Here is a 17,137-nt window from a genome sequence, read left to right as displayed (position 1 = left end):
TAGTATGGCAATTAAAATAAACATTCAATGCTGTAATGAAGATCATAGCTTTTTCTTACGATGATGGGAATACAATTTTTACAGAATTTGACCTCATGTTTTACAAGTCAACACTTAATAATCGCTAAATAAATTCAATAATTCATGTTTTAGGATGTACAAATCTTACGTTTTTTCTCTGCGATGCGAAGTTTTTTATTCCTGGAATAAAGCAGTGTTCTTTCTGTTTGATATTTTACCAGGAGAACGATCTTCTGGTTCGGGAGGGCAAGTGTTAATCCCGATCTAGCTGGTTCCGTTACTATGCAACCGGGCCAGGGCTTTGTGGTGTATCCGTTCAAGTATAAGGCGGTCGTCTTCCGGCCGTTCATGGGGAGGTGCGATAGTGCAGCAGGCCAACAAGGTCGGCATGCTTGCCGGGATCGGACCTCTGCCGTGCTTCATTTCGCGCTATTCCATTCCGGCCGATATACAGTTTTGCCCGAACGGTGCACCACCTTGGTATCGAGCGAAGAACGACGAAAGCGTGATAGCGGAGGAAGACAAGAGTCGTTTAGAGACGTTAGATAGCGTTCCGTTTCGCCGACGAAGTAGAGAAGCACGTGAGCATATTTTCTTTCCTGTAAAGTTTCGCATAGATGCAAGAAGATCCAGAAAAGCTTTCACTTAATGTTTCTATTATCTTAATTATTCTTTTATCGTTCTTATTCGTTAACTAATCTTTACTCTAAGCTTACTATTTACAGACGTCCCTCGGATCCGATTGGGACGGTGTGGATTTCTAGCGAAATGAGAAAATACATTGGTGAGTTTGAGTTGAGCATCCGTCGCACGAAAGGGGGAAGGGTGAATTCATCGACCCTCCCCCAAAGGAATTGGTTACTGTAATGGTTTCGCGTGTCAATGCAGAGTACAGAACAATGTGAATCTGCACCGACAAGTATGGCCGTCGAGTTTTCGGGGTTTGTTTTTTGCGGAACCGTGGATGTCAATGGTTCTTACGGTCGCACCATCCTCGCGATACGCACATTCCGACGGGTTTTGCTATCCTTGCCACCGCCGGCACCGTCCAGCGTATTCCCGATGGCTTCGTCGTGCTTCAGCATGTCTCCGAAGGGGGATGCATCGAGCAGCGTGAGAAGGGTATCGACGGCGGACGCTTCTTTCTGGCCGCCGCTCTTTGTCGATGCGGTCTTATCGGCCGCAGGGTTAGCGTTGGCAGGCCGTGTGCGTTCCGTGTGGATTTCGTACACCGGTGGCCGGCGGGTGGTGGCAAGATGCGTTACGCCCATCTCGGCCCCCGTTTCTGGATCCCGGTTGACCACGTGCCGGACGATCGGATCCTTCGTGCTGGCCACCGGTACCATCCGGGGCAACTGCATTAGCGTGTCGTTCGTGTTCAGGCCGTACGTTTTCACCTTCGAGTGGCCCTCGATGATGAGGTAGGGCGACCAGCGTTCCGGCGTGGTCGGTTGTTTGTAGTGCGAGAAGATCGTATCGGTTGTCATGGCGGGTGGAGCCGGTGGCGGTGTCGTGACCGGTTGCGAGCTAAAACTGCTAACCATACTGCTGTGCATGCCCAGGTCGGTATGCTGTTGGATATTTTGCGCCTCACTCGGAGCGATCGTACTGCGGACCGTTGTGGTGGACGTGACCGGAGGCGAGTGGTGTACACTCACCGGCGTCACAAATGGACCGGCCGGGGTCACGAACGGTGCCCGGATTTCCGTGTTCAGCTTCGGGACCACCTTCGTCGGCTGAGGCTGCAGATACTCGGTGGTTTGTGGCGGATGGAAGATCGTCTGAGCCATGGCGTTGATGTTCTGCGCGTCGTAGAACCCACCGGACGTGTACTCAGTGACCGTGCTCGTCATGGCCGTCTTGGTGAAGGGATAGGAGTGCTCATTCTGGAGGATGGTCTTCAGCAGCGGTCGCTTTACAGTGTCACCGGCCGGAGTTGTCAATCGGATCGTCGTCACATACGGATGCTGTTGCTGCCGATTAAATCCGACCCCCACGGATCCTGCCTGCACTGGCTGGGGTTGATGATGGTGATGGAATTGTGCCGTAATAGGCTGCGATATCGGCGGATCTGGATGCTTCGGTCCTAAAAACGAGAAAACACAAAACAAGCAAAGTTAAAGTACTCGCCAAACGCGGATTTGGTTGCTCAATAACATACCCTGGTATTGTCCCGGCAGCGGGAAGCTACTGCCCGTCGGACGATACTTGAATCCCTCGCCGGGCTGATTGTCGACCCTCTGCGAAGCGCCGGCCGAAGATCCTCCCCAGAAACCGGCACCCGAATCCGGCCCACCGAGGAAGTTGCCCAACGGAGGCGGCATCAGCACCGTGGGCAGCTGGTTCGGGGCGGCCACTCCGTGCGGCTGATGAGAGAAGTAGTTACGCCGGGCGACGGGTGGAACGCTGTTCCAGTCCTTGCCCACGGGACCCGCGCTGGACTTCTTCGAGGGCACACCGAGCAGCAGGATGTCGTTGCCGGCCGACTTGTCCTTCGATCCCTCCGACCAGTAGCGCACCCGGTCCAACACCGGTGGACTGTAGTCGTACGTAGGGTCGTTCTTCAGTGGATCACCTCGTCCCACCGGCAACCATTCGTTGTATTCCAACCGGGGTGAGTGAAAGTTGCGGGCCAAATCTTTGGAGAAAAAAATACAAATGATTCTTTATTCAAATGTTTGGGTCATAATATTCAAAAACTTCAACATTACAATTTACAAAAAGGTCTTTTGACCTGTCAGTAATAATTTTCTTTCAATTATTAAAGCTTATTTGACATGTCCTGTATAATTTAGTAGATACATTTTTAATTAAATCATCATATTTCTCCCTAAACTCGTGTGATAATGTTTCATTTCCCAACGTTTGTCTCATGAGCATTTTTTTTATTGTACCATAAAACTAAATTTTGTGTTGATAATTGAAAAAAGTAATAGCCACACACAGTACGGGTTATTTGAGTTAAATTTCTACCTCTTTGAGTGTTACTAGATTCCTCCTTCCTCCTACAAATTAAAAGTATAGGATATTTTGTATGGTTTAAAAAAGTACGTTGTTCAGCTAAACGATTTATTTTCAAATTGGAATAAATATAGCCTTTAAAATTGTGATTTTATTAATTTGAAATTATCTACGAGATCAAAGCACAGGAGTAATTAAATAGTCGTTACAAAACACACTAAACAGTACTTTACCATCAAACAGTGCTCGGAGGAGTTCAAATTGATGAGTTTAATGGGCCATTTACTTTTTCTTCCCATGAATTTATAGAACTTCAGATAACATTATTAAAGTAGATATATCTTTCACTTTGGGTTTAAAAGTGCCAATTGAGTGCATAGTATCCTAATTATTATAATTTATGCAAATAATACATTGTGAAGCCATATCAACATCCAAGTTTTAACCTGTAGCATAAGATTAGGCATCTGATTTTGTTTCAATCTCATTCCCATATTAATCATTATTTTTCTCTGGTTCCTTATGGCAAACCTGAGAAAATCAATCGTAACTTCAATTCACTTTGGAATGAATCTAATTAAACCCCGAAAAACGAGATTGCATAAAACAATGAACATTCGGGAATCGTCCCATCCTATTGCCATACTCCGGATCATCCCTATACGCGTTCCAAACCAAAGCCGTGAACGATGGAAAATCGCACACTTTCTCAAACCGCTCTCAAACGCTCAAACGCGAATGTCCCGGGCGGTAATTAAAGTTCAGGCGATGTTTTGTTTTGCTTGCGGTGGATCATCTTTGATCGGCACGGGATTTCATTCCAAATTGACGTCTTTGTGTCTGCGGCGTCGGAGCGTCTTCGCGCCCGGAATCTCCCATTTCGGTGCGGGTTGTTAATTGAGTGGTTACACAGCTGCAGCTGTGAGTTCGTTAGCTTCTTTCGGAAGGTCTCGGCCAGCCCCCGGGGTGGTTGCTTGTAACCAACCCGGTCCTCCGCACCCGGGTTTGGTGAGGGTCACAAAATTGCGTTTGTTTTATATCGCATTTCAATTTCCTCCGCACGAAGACACGAACGGCGGCACACGGCACAGATGGGAAATTGGGTACTAAACTATATGGCAGTGTAACGACTTTTTTCGCCGACTGCACGACGGAAACGCACGCAGCCCCGACCTACGAGGGGACGCTACGGGAGGGAATACGAAAGGCAAACCTCAAGCCAGACACCTTTCCATCGGACTGGAGCTCTGGTGATAATGTGTGCATCTTGATTGAATGAACCATGCTTTTCGCCTTCGCCAGGATGGGTTGGATGGTGGAAAAAGAAGCGCGAGCGGGCACCAGGGAGACAACAATGGCCAATAAAAACCGCACAGTGTAGCCGCGTCTCGTCTGGCGCAACGTACTGCATCTGTTCGGAAGCCTGTTTGTAAACGTATCCATTCTGGCCAAAGCTCTTCGGGACATGCGGCCAACGGAGGGTCTTCGGCAGCATTCGCTGGGGGCTACTGAACCCATCGGCGAAGTGGTGTTACAGTGCATGGTCGATTTTATCATTTCCATTGTTTTAGTGTTTTATTCGAACAAATAAATTGGTCAAATTGGGCTCTGCTCATTAACAGTGGTTTTAAACATCAACAGAAAACAATGAAAACTAAAAACATAGCCAACCAAAAACTTTATAAACTGTTACCAATTATATGTTTTACTACATATTTTAATTATTTTCACGATGTCATAAACCTAGGTATATGCGAATAGAATACTAGAAACTATCACGTAAAAAGTATAGTTTCAAATTTGTTACAGAGCTCAGCTGTATAAGGTTGCTGTATTGTAAAAATAATTTAAAATATTAAAATTGTTTGAATCGTAGTAAATTGTGCCAAATGTTAATCATCTAAAAAAAGGAGGAGGTAGGACTAGTTGGATGTATAAAAGCAGCTGTGTGCTAAAGTAGATGAGATACAAAAACATGTAGGTATAACTCAACATAGTAACGGATAAGCCTGAATTAAGAAAACTAGACAAACTTATAGATCGTGGAACTGGGATCCCCGGCAACCAATAATCATCCCAATGTGTTGAAGTGATCCGATGGTCCACAGAAAAGATTGGGTAGATAAGAATGGATTCAGATAAACGTGTTTTTACCACTTTGGACTTCAAACCGAGCACATACAGTTTTCTAGTTTTAGAACGATGGAAAAACAGGATATACCTGTAGGAAACAGAATAAAACAGACAAACATATTTCGAGTAAAAACCCTTTCAAAATGAGTCAGCAAAGAACTGAAGATGATCGTCGGTGGCGAGAACAATCGAACGTCACTGTTTCTCAAGCTAGCGTGCGATGCTGTTTCGGTGAGATTGAAATTCAATTCCCATTTCCCTCTGTGTACTCCTCTGTAGGTCACTGCTGGAGGCACGGTGGAATGGGTTGCCATTGAACTAAACCGCCTCCGGTCCGCCGCCTGACATGTTTGACCACTCGAAGATAGCATTAGGTGCTTATTGGAGATTTTATTTTCCCTCCTGCGTGCGGGGCTCGATCGGTGACCGATCGCACTTTCCTTGCAGTCCATCAAGTTGTTTTTCCTCCACTATCGGTTCGCTTTTCTCCCTACACCAACCCCACCCCACCCCTCTCCAACGATGTTCTTCATCTTCGTGCTGTCTAGGTTTCGGCTCGTTTTTGAAACATTGGGAAATGCATCATTCCCATCATAGCGAGCCGATGGTTGTTTGCGCTTCAAAGTGTCTTTCCCGACAACGACAAGACGCAAAGGACGGGAAAATCCCTACCTTGCGAACCCTGATCCAATAGCTGGACGGTGTTACCTAATTGGTAGCGTCTTGCCATTTTTTTGCGTATGAGCGAAGAGACCATCTTTCTTCTGCAAAGGCCACTCACACTCTCCAACCCGGCGGCACTTCCGGTAGATCCACCATCCGGCGTCCCGCGCACAATTGATCGTTTTCCTTAGCGCGCTCGCTAACGTTGGCGATCGAAAGGTAATGAGCGAATTATGGGCACTGCTGCTGGTGATAGTTGAATGATAAATCTTTCCCCGGAGCAGGAAGACTTGCTCGATCTGGCGAGGAAAAACATCGCTGAACGAGGGGGGAGGCAAACAAGTGATGCAAGTGGTTAGAAAGTGACAATAAGCAATAGCGCAGAGTGCACATAATGCTTCTCCGGTACATTTCCTTTTTTTCCCCGCGAGAACCGTCAACCGGTAATGTAGACATCTATCCCAGGGTGATAAGTTGGCGAAACGCTTAGCTTGGGTGATTAATTTTGGAGTTTTTTCTTTCCCTCCCGCTCCTTGCAGCGAAGCTCGGAGTTCGAAGTAATCGGATTTATTGGCTTAAACCATTGTGAGCACCGTGGAAGGTAGGAGGGGAGGAGGAGGGAGGCTTTTGGAAAGGGGTTTCAACTCGATTGTGCTTGAGCTGAATGTTTAAATAGATATGAAAGTGATTTTCGAAGCCAGTCTGTAGGGAGAAATGTTGTGATCGCCACAATTGAAGGCTATCTATAATGATATTAATTTAAGCATTTCGAAAAAAAGATTGTTGTTTTATATTTTAGTTGAAATTTTAAGTAATTCTTAGTTTTTTGTGATACTTTTCATCGCAAAAATAAACAAACTAAAACTAGCCTTTAAATATGCAAAAGTAGGGTTCGTCGCTTGCTTGCCAGTTGATGTCTTTCATTCAAAACAAATTCCCTTCCGCACTTTTGACGACCAGAAACCACAGTGCGGAGTAAAAACCCAGTGACACCAAACATGTGGCATACGGAATAATGTATCCTCGAGTCACAAACACCCTAAAACCCATCCCAACCCACTTTTAGTGCCTACAATCGCAACCTTTTTGTTTCTCGGTTTCGTCTTCATTCACCATTTCTCCGTCTACTTGCGCGACCGAGGGCTTTCCTTTGCATCATGCTGCGGTTTCATTCATTGCGCGAGAAGGGTGTTGCCACCGAAAACGTCCCCATTGGCCAACACATCGGTACGGCGACGGGTCGACATGTCGCAATCGCTCCCGTCCCGGACTCCGGTCGGTCCGGTGAATGAAGTAAGGCAAACAGACAACGTACATAAATGGCTAAGTAGCATAAACGGGTCTCCAGTGGCAAAACAAGGGTCCCATTGCATACACCAACACACGCCTCTCAGTTTCGTATTTTCCCTCTATCTCTACGCGATGGGGGATGGGAAAATGCAACGAACAACCAAACAACGAACCCGATGGGGGAAGGTTGGCTTTGAGTCCCCCGGTAAGCCATGAGCGCACGGGTGACGAACAGGGCGGTTTAATGTCGGGGTAGTTTCACTAATGAAATCAATAAAATATTTGAGTTGATTATCACGACACCCGGTGACGCACACCGAAACACCGGGTGGGTCTTTGGCTTCGAGAGAGCATGGGAACGGTGCGATCCTAAGCCCAAAATGGCTCGGCCCCGCTGATCGTGGCCCTGGCCGTGACAGTGAATGTGGTGTGCTGGTAGCTCCCGAGTGGCCCTTGGGCTCTATTTTGTTCACCTAAGATGTGTTGGTTTGACCACGGTGAAGATTCCCGGACAAGGGCATCGTGGATGCTAGTCGTGATGTCGTCGGGTTGAGCCCTTGTTGGGGATTATGGCTCACTTGGCTTCGCTCAGAGGTTTGGCTGGCGATCTTCGTCAAACTGTTTGTTATTTTAACGCTCAGGTTTTCAAAATTTTAAAAAAATATTTTAAACCAATTTTTCAGCATCGGTAAAACCAAATTAAAACCTCTTTAGCCATGAAAAACGTATCACGCTAGACATTACTATATTATAATTATTATCATTTTGAATAAGGAGAAATAATTTCAGCATAAACAATAGATAATTATGGAATAGACAATTTTAATACTACAAGCCATATCGCCTTCACGGTACTTTATCTGTATGTGTAATATTATACAAAATGAGGTACAAATTTTTGGTAATTTTATATACCGTAAAGGTCAACTTTTTAATATTTTCAACGCATTCCTACTGTATACTTTCATTCTTCATAAGTTAGAGCTTAGAACCGTTTTCCTAATGAAATAAAATGGCGTTTGGTAGATACTTTTTCCTCGGATATATTAGAAAACACACTTTTTCCAAACTCTAGCCTTTGGTAATTGGTATTACTACCACCTTAGAGATTGCATCGATTAAGCTATTGTAACCGGCTATAAATGTCGTTGTCATGATAGTTTGCAACCGCCCGGAATGCTACCAGCCAAAGAAAGTCTATGGCAACCGTTTCATTCCCAAAGTCACCATGCTTAAAGACCAACTTCCTGCCCGTACTTACCATTATTGAAATTATCTCCCGGTCCTTCGTGCGATGAAAGGTCGTGTGCCAGCAGCGTTTCCACGCTTCCCTGGCCGTGGCCGTGGGCTTCGACGGAGCTCGCACCGACACAGATCAGCAACGCGCAGCCCAACCTCAGCACCGTTTCGCAGCGCATCATGTGCTGTGTGCAGTAACGTTCTTCTCGCTCGGAAAAAAACCTTCTTCTGCCGTGTGTTGTGCTGTGGAAAATGCGAAACGAAATGGAAAGCAATGAAACGCTGGCGGAGGGGAACCATTAACTCGAGCGGTTTCGCAGCCGTCGCGCGTGGCGTTGTGACTTATTTAGTGTCGGTTTTTTTTTTGTGTTCAATCATTTTTATCACTTGATTGCGGCGATATTTGCCAAAGCGCCCGTAATAGATCGGAGCTGCTGTTGGAGAAGTGATACAGTTGACGCTGTTACTCCACTTGCTCGCCTTGAATGTCTCGATTGAATCGGAGAATCACCATTTCGAAACGTATGTCCCCCGTTGGTGCGTCGGAGAAAACATCCACCCGAAAATACAGCGTTGATGAATAATTGCAACAAGCAGCTTGTGCAATGAGCAGTGGAAAAGTATCATAGCATAAATACATTGTGTATGCCTAGCGCTTCGACGTGTCGGCTTCCTGCCAGCTGTAAGATGCAACCTATCGTCAAACCATTAGAGCCGTTGTTGAGTAGCTACTTGTGATACCGCACGAGAAAAGCGCCGGCGCCCGCTCATCAATCAACATATTACGTAAAAAGCGATCTACAAAGTGGGTGCTTAGGCCACGCTTTGACGGAATCTTGCACACTTCATACGGAAAAGAAACGAAAAATGGAACAGTTAAAGTGGAACCATTTTAAAAAGACGGACTGTACTAAGCCTGTACGTGTTTTGCTGATAATTGATTGAAAGTAAAAGCTTTCGTTTCGCACAGTTGAGGCATGGGGAATGGAAAGGGACCCCCACCGGCAAAGGGTGTGGGGCCACTCGATAATGGAGGCAAACATATCCAATAATCAAATCACGTGTGGAGCCAATCCGTTTCACTCGCCACGAGTCGCTCGATGGGTAGTTAAAATTAAACAAATCGTAACTGAATGCGGGGAGAGGATTGGAAGGGGGACAGGTGGCGGGGGGGGGGGGGCAGAAAGGTTGGTGGGGAGAAGTAGAGGGTTTGTATGGCCATAAAGTAGCCGGAACCGCCCTTTCGGGTGCCGGAACTGCTTCACGGCCTGCTCGTGATTAATAGTGTTCGATACGGACCGAAGCCCTCACATGCAACAAAATGGCTCTGTTGTTTTGTCTTCTCTCCCTTCATCCGAAGGGAAGCTCTTCCGTGAAGGGGGCAACATTAAGCACGGGGGGAGCGAAAATTATCCGTAATACACCAATATTGTGTAGTGGCGGGTTGGTCAAAGAGGTAACAGAATCCATTTGATGGCCACCGGCGGGAATGGTGATGGTGGAGGTCTAATGAGCAAAGCCAATGTTACGACAGTTGTGCTAGATATGAGCAGTTTTCCAGCATCACTTCAAGATGCACTTACACTGGTGGTACTAGGGACGGACTGGGAGAGGCTTCTCTCGTGTTGGGTCGAGTTATTTTTCCAACATTAAGCGCTGCCCATCGATAACAGAAAGAGCAACAGATCGCGATTGCGGAAGTGTGGCGTGAGTTAATTTGTTACTGTTGAGTACCTATTAGGTACAGCGAAGCATCAACACCACACGTGCTTTTTGTTTATAACATTACCTTTTTCCTGCTGCTATTTCATAAGACAACAGATATAATTATACCGATAACGTGATCTTTGTTAACAATGAAGTAATCATTTAATGAGGTTTTACATGTTGTATATGAAACTCTTAAAATGTTTACGAAAGAGAACGAGTAGCCTTTATCACAAAAATATGTAAAGCATTTTTTCTAGAAATAAAAACAGGAAACTGCCATCTGGAACTAAAATTTCATTCCATTCCTCTACAATTATATCTGATCTATTTTAGGAGGCTTATTTTCAGTACCAAAATATATTTCTACGACAATAATAATATTGAAGCCAAAATTTATGGACACATTCTACGGAAACATAATCTAATGGTAATTAAGGTGTATCGCTTAAAAATTTTGGCTTCTTTTACATCAAACAGTTTTTTTTAGCGGCTGTTTAATTAAAATTAAAGTTAAATACTGCATGTTTTAATTTATTGATTGCTCCTAATTATATTGCACACAGACGGCATTAATTTGCCCAATAACTTTTAAGAAAATTAAAAATCTTTCGGCACACAGAATCCACACAAAAAAAGTATAATCTAAATTGATATGTTTTGACCGCATAATTAAATCGTGATGTGTCGTTTTCAATTCACACCAACGAAAAATATTTGCAGAAATTGATTTATCTCGGAACGAAAATGCCCGTTTTCGGTCGCATTCGTTCAAAAAAGATACTTTTCCCTTAGCAACGTTTCTGTTTGTATTTTTCCACCGGTACAACAGTGGACATCGTGCCACAGTGACACACTGGCCGAGTAAGGGTCAGTCACGTACCGCGGGAACAACACAACACGCGATGCGAAAAAGAAACAGACCAAGCAGTGCAAAAGGGGTGAGGGAAAGAAACGAGGGACAATGTGGTTGAAAAGAGCAGCTCATGTTGAACTCTATTTAAGGATGTCTGCAACCTGGTGAAGGATGGCGTTTGCTGTGAGTCCAACCGTTTGCCGTTCAGCCGAAGCCAACAAGCAAAGGAACGAACGATTGGAAGGAAACGATCCGGACGAAAAAGGAGGATAAGAAAAAGCGGGAGGAGAGAAAAAAGAGCTATCACTTCATTAAAAGATCACTTTGAACTTGACCGAAATCAATATTTTCTCAAGCCGACGAAGAAAGCGCTTTTCCGACGGGTTCGACGATCGACGAATTGTAGATCGTTTCTGACATATCGGAGAGGCAAACACAAAAACCAGCCAACCAACCACAAAAAAAACCTTAAGTCGATAAACTGCTCAAACTGCCGTTCACACATTGGGTGCACATACAGACACACACACACCACAGGGCACAGACAGTCCAATGGGCACGACATAAACACATGTATTACCATCCCCAAAGGGACACACGATATCGTTTACGAGCGTGCGCACGATTTTCGACGATGCGAGTTCGCTTCAGTTAAAGTTTTTTATTTGTTTTTTAGTTTGTCTTTTAGCAAGTTTCGTTTTTTTTTATTTTCCTGCCGCGAGCATAAGCGAAGGCATGAATGAGCGAAGATCGACCACCCATCCGCGCACGGCCCAACATCAACCGCCCACTTCTGTAACGCGATCGTAAACAGTTTATGCTACAGCGTCCTTTTATTCCCTTGCAGCCCACATTGTTATCTTTCATTCGATTTTGATCTCTGTCGAAGGAGTTTTGTTGTTTATTTTTGCACATCGTGTTGTTGCTAATTGATGTTGAGAGTTTTTTTTAAAGTTTAAAAAAAGTTTAAACACACCCAACAACAGACACACGGATACACGATCACTCGCGATCACAAGCATGAAAAAGACGTCAAAGTAATCGCACCGGTTTTGCGATATCCTCTGGGGAGCTCAGGTTACAACGATTATTAGTGCCGTTTACATCCTCCATAATCTGTTTGGTGCGTCCTTAAGGTTTTCTTCGTTTGCACAACACCAACAAGAACCGACACGAGGAGCGTAATTGATACATCAACAAGGTTCCGAAAACGCCACGCAAAGAGGAAATAACCGGATGGGACTTCACTGTTTCGGCGCCTTCAAAGGTTCGGAAACTGGTTCTATGTGCAAGAAAAATGGGGCACCCATTTGTGCCTTACGAGGTAGTTTGTTCCGCTATCATCCTGGATTCTTTTTTTTTCATTAAAAAATACACACACACACGAAGCACTACGTTTAAAAATGAGTAGAAAATAAGAGTTTTTTTTGTTACAGAAATCTATAGTTCTGGTTGATTTACTTTTGGATTCACTTTTCAATCCACATATTATATCTCTTTCCACTTCACATATTGCAGTGTTATGTTGAGTATGTACATCGACATTTTTATTTTTTTCAATATAATATTTGGGTGAGTGTCATCTTTATATTTACCACTTATGAATGACCTTTTCATGATCACTTGACTGTTTTTTGGATTTTTCTTTTATAATTTTTTATCATTCGATTAGCGTTCGATAAACAAATTTCTAAAACATTGCTTTACTTAGTAATAGGAACTTTTAAATAAATTTTCCAAAAGTCTCTATTTATCACTTGTTGTTTTCGATTACGATACGATTCTTTAAAACTAGTCAACTAGCACGCAATATAGTTTTGAAATGTTTCCGCTTTGGTTCAGTAAGAAAAACTTCACATAAAAAAATGGCACATTCCGCCGATCGAAAAGAAACGATGTCCACAGCACCGATAAAACTGAGATAAGAAAATCAGCAAATGCTCATCAACGCACTGCGTACTAAAAACCAACCTTCACGAGACCGATAAAACACGGGCGCGTCCAAGATGAAACACGGCTAAAATGCGATGGAAAAGACAAATTCAATCCACAGGACACCGGCGAAGAAAGTCACACGCGAGAGAGTATTCGCACTACGGTACACGGACGGTGTTCGCGACGTTTTCATTCGCGCGCGCGCCGAAAGGAAAATTGTTGCTTGCTTGCTTGCGTATTGTTATGCTGCTGCTGATCGACTGATCGCTTGATTTGAAAATGAATTAAATTTTAAATCATGATCATCATCGTCGCCCGTCGATCGTCGTCGTCGTCGTCGTCGTCGTCGTCGTCGCGGTTGGTCCGCGGTTGTAGTCTCCTCCCCACCCCTCGAATGATACGGGACTTCATCGATGACTCTTTCACACCGACCGCGAATCTCTCTTTTACTCCCGGGGGCTCGCGATCGCGTTTCCCACCGTTCGCTGTTCGCTTTGTTGATTCTATGTTGTTTTCGTTTTCATGCTTCACCTCGAAGGTTGATAAGTTTCTGTCTTAAACCAAATCAACTATTTATAACACGAGCTGATTTGAAAACTATCGAAAGAAAATTAATTCATCAATAAGGAATCGATTAGATCTTTTGATAGATTTTGGAACTTGCTGATCTTTTTTTTGTGGTACGACATCCCCCCTTAGTGGGACAAGGCCCTCTCTCCGAAAAGAGTTACGGTGATTTAGAAGACGGTATATTATACATCGGTCACACCATTTTACAAATGATATATTTTGATAGCTCAGCTGGCAGCCGCTTTAAGTAATAACAGTTATTTTCTATTTTTCGACTCTTCGATCAATTGAGAAGAATCTTGCTACACATTTGTTTAGCTACCATTAAAGCACATATATGAAGTTTTTTACAACTTTAGATGGAAAGATAAATTGGAGCTCTTTTAAACAATTTTTTACTGTTGTATGTAAACCGAAACAGACCGTATTGAAATAAACTAAATTTTCCAGAGAAACTTGAATAATCTCGTGCCAGATGACTCAACACCAAGTAAAAGTACATCTTATGTAGACAATAAGTTATGGCAAAAATGATGTGGTCATTCGATTTTATGATGATTTGGTATAAGTAGGTATACTGTTGTTAAATTAAAAAATCAACAAAAAAGGACAAAGAAAATTTATAATAAATGTGCAAAAAATCATCGACCCACTCTAAGCACTTAGCAATTCATTTCTTCATTTCGCATCGTGCTTCCCTCTCGTTCTCTTTCCCTTTCTTTTGAACTTTCTTCAGCCGTGTGTACCACTGTTCAGTTTTTGCGTTGCCGTCTTCGTTCGCCTTTTTCCTACCTTTTCCTTGGCCACCTCTTTTCATTCATTCTGCCGCTCGTGTACCTCCGTCCCTGGCCATTTCACTTGCCTTCTCCTCGCACCCGTTGTCCTCGGACGAAGTTGCGGCTGTGGACGCCGTGTGCGTTGTTGGCTTTAGTTTAGTTGTTCCAACTGTCCCTGGTTTTTTTTCCCCACCCCACCCATCCAGCGGTTGTGGTTTGCCGCTTTTGTTTGCCGGTTCCCCCACGGGAACCAGGCGGTCCGTTCGCGCGTTTGACGTTTCTATCTCGAGCTCCATCTTGCGGCCTGTTATTGTAATGGGTTCCCGGTGTGTTGTTCGCGTTGCCGTGTGTTGCGATTGTTTCACTGTCACTTTTACTGCTCTCGGCTGGTGCGCCACTTGGTTTTGGAAGAATCCGTATCTTCCAGGGTTTCCGCCGTCGCCCTTTCCACCCTTTGAACGGTTTCCCACACAACAGACCACAAGGTGAAGTCCGCGGTCGTGTCGTTCGCGCGCGAATAAAAGGAATACGATTTCGTGCGTGTCCCCGCGTATCCCCCCCGGGGGCGGGTCATCTTCAGTGCAGGTCAGGGTGCGGGCACGAAACACTCGCGATTCGATTTTGTTGCGAAAACTCCCGGTTAATCTTTCCTCCATTGCCCCCCCCCCCCCCCCCCCCCCCCCCCCCCCGTCCTCCTTGGTCATGGGTTGAGGAAGATCACGCGTGATCGTTTATCGGGAAGTGCAACTCCAAACCGGGCGCGGACACCATCGTTTTCGGGAATCGCGTTCCTTACGTGCGGTTTGTTTTTCTTCTTTTGGTGTCAAACCTCTGCCCTGTTTGGGGTCCCCGACATCCGGCGTGCCACCCGTGCAGTTATGTAGTCCGCAGTATTGTGTTGTGTGTTTGTGTGTTCATTTCATGTTCCGCCCGGGCGACGCGAACCCGGCGTCTGCTCTTGACCATAACCTCACTCTGGCTGCACGAGCGCGTCGGTGATCAGTTCAATCGAACTTGTTAACCTTTACCTGGAGCCCCGGTAACCCGGTAAGAGCCAGCACACGAGCAGATCGTGGAATTAAAGGCGAGTAGGTAAGAAAAAGGTAGGTACGTGAACAACTTTCTTTCAACTGAACATTTCGCGTGTTTAATTCATTATTACCCACCGCTAAGATCGATCAGATCATGGAAATATTACAGACGGAAATATTTTCATAGCTGAACAAGACTTTCTGGATTTCCAAAAACAGTAAATATTCGTTTGCCTTTGGATTTTGGCTTTGACGAACTGTCAACTCTATTCAGCCTCATGTATTGACTCACTTTGCCACCGTATAAAGGCATATCCCAGTTGACTGTGCAGTTCTTAACACACAAAATGCTGACAATCTGTGCTTATTGATGGGGTAAATATGGCAACCCTTTGACGCGTGCCCATTTCATAACCAGAACTGTTTACTTGCAGATAACAACAAAAACATTGGGTCCGGAGGAAATGCATCGTTTGTACTACTTGCACGGTAAAAGATTGTTAGAATCTAGGAATAAGTGTTTCGCAAAAACCCCAACCAGAGCTTTCTCCACTACGAACAAATACCTCTCGACACACCGGGGTGATTGCGGATTGTAAAGCAATGTGCAGACTCGATCCTGGCCAAGTTCATGCAAGAGCGCATCGACCGATGGAAGGTGAATGAAACGAAAGGAAATGTATGTCAATAAGCGCGTGGAAACCTCAGAATGTTGGCTCAACACGGAAAACTTTACTACACATCTGTGATGTCCTGCTTAAGCACATCCGATGTTAGAAGTAAGACTCTTTGCTATTACGTACGGTTCGTACGCTTCAGATGCTCGCGATCCAGGTCGATTTCACACAGGGTGAGTTGAAACATATTCTTAAGCTAGTTTACGCTGACAGTGTCTATTGGTTGCCCAAACCATCGCTCTCAAGGTTGTTTGGTTATATTCTCGAGAAATCTGAGGGATAGGTACCGAAATCATTACATTTATACTCAACATGATTATACCTTCATTTGAATTTGGTTTTTCGCACATTCTAATCTATTGCATCATTCGATAGAGCAGATAATTCGCACCAATCTTCATCGGGTAGCATTAATGCGTGTATCTTGTTGCTGAAGTCATTGATATTTGAATTTCTTAGTATTCATGGCGCTCAGCACTTGATCGCTGCTTGTCGGGAATTCTATTATATTTTCGCCATTCACCTGCTTTATATCTGATCTATGTTTTACAAACATAATAAGCTCTGTGCATAATTTTCTCACCATTCATCGATCGTTACCACTATTTGATGTTCCACTACGGACTGAATCAACAGGGACTCATGAGGTCTTGTCAGTTGATCATGTTTCAGTCCATCAGCATCATCATCAGCGTATCGTGTGAAACCGGTCCAAGAAGGAGAGCTATTCCCGAGTCGATTACAAACCACTCATCGGATGGTATGATCCAAGCGTGGCGTTTGATTGTTTTGCTTGCCCGGGAAGGGAATATTTGTATCGCAGCGCATCGTGCATTCTGTTTGCATTGCACTTGCACTTTATGACGCTTCTCGGCGGTGAACCTTACGAAACGGGCTTGTATAACATTGGCCCGCGTTCGCACTTGCTGTTCCCGGCAAAAGCGAAACGACGTGCGGTGTATGTAAATGTTGCAATGCGCCCTATAAACTTTAAGGAAGCTTCAGATGGAGCCATGCACCCTATAGGACTCTCTACGTTGCGCTAGTGCTTAAGGGTAATGCATCACGTCAAGGTGGAAACTAAACGAAAGCTCAGTGCCATAATTTAGTGCCAAATCGTTGACCAGCCCGGACAGTCCGCTTGTGTGAGAAAAGTGATTTAAAAATTCATATTTTTAAGTCATTAACGATGTTTCAGATGAACGGGACAGTTTTCTGGTGAAACATTTTTGCATAAATCCATGGAAGTTCAAACATAGTCGTCCATTTGGGGGGTTT

General features: G+C 44.6%; 1 protein-coding gene and 1 pseudogene across 1 annotated transcript; one reads left to right on the top strand and one right to left on the bottom strand.

The window, feature by feature from the left end:
- The first annotated feature begins 27 nt into the window (after nucleotides 1-27).
- LOC131293104 (DNA-directed RNA polymerase II subunit RPB7-like) lies at nucleotides 28-926 on the top strand (annotated as a pseudogene).
- A 72-nt stretch (nucleotides 927-998) lies between these two features.
- Nucleotides 999-8,486, bottom strand: LOC131293103 (uncharacterized). Its single transcript, XM_058321183.1, has 3 exons — nucleotides 8,330-8,486; nucleotides 2,183-2,659; nucleotides 999-2,107 (listed from the first exon to the last, which is right to left on the bottom strand). Exons 1-3 carry the CDS (start codon nucleotides 8,484-8,486, stop codon nucleotides 999-1,001), a joined length of 1,743 nt encoding a protein of 580 aa, XP_058177166.1.
- Between the last annotated feature and the right edge of the window lie 8,651 nt (nucleotides 8,487-17,137).

The sequence above is a fragment of the Anopheles ziemanni genome, chromosome 2, assembly GCF_943734765.1.
Source record: "Anopheles ziemanni chromosome 2, idAnoZiCoDA_A2_x.2, whole genome shotgun sequence".
In the NCBI taxonomy this organism is placed as follows: Eukaryota; Metazoa; Arthropoda; class Insecta; order Diptera; family Culicidae; genus Anopheles; species Anopheles ziemanni.
This window is presented reverse-complemented; position numbering and strand designations above follow the sequence as displayed.

What these genes read in the sequence shown, in the direction of transcription:
- LOC131293103 (XM_058321183.1), bottom strand. Translation starts at nt 8,486, where the DNA reads ATGCGCTGCGAAACGGTGCTGAGGTTGGGCTGCGCGTTGCTGATCTGT. An exon ending in GGGAGATAATTTCAATAATG is followed by an intron (nt 2,660 to 8,329) that starts GTAAGTACGGGC and finishes TTTTCTCCAAAG; the next exon opens with ATTTGGCCCGCAACTTTCAC. An exon ending in GCTGCCGGGACAATACCAGG is followed by an intron (nt 2,108 to 2,182) that starts GTATGTTATTGA and finishes TCTCGTTTTTAG; the next exon opens with GACCGAAGCATCCAGATCCG.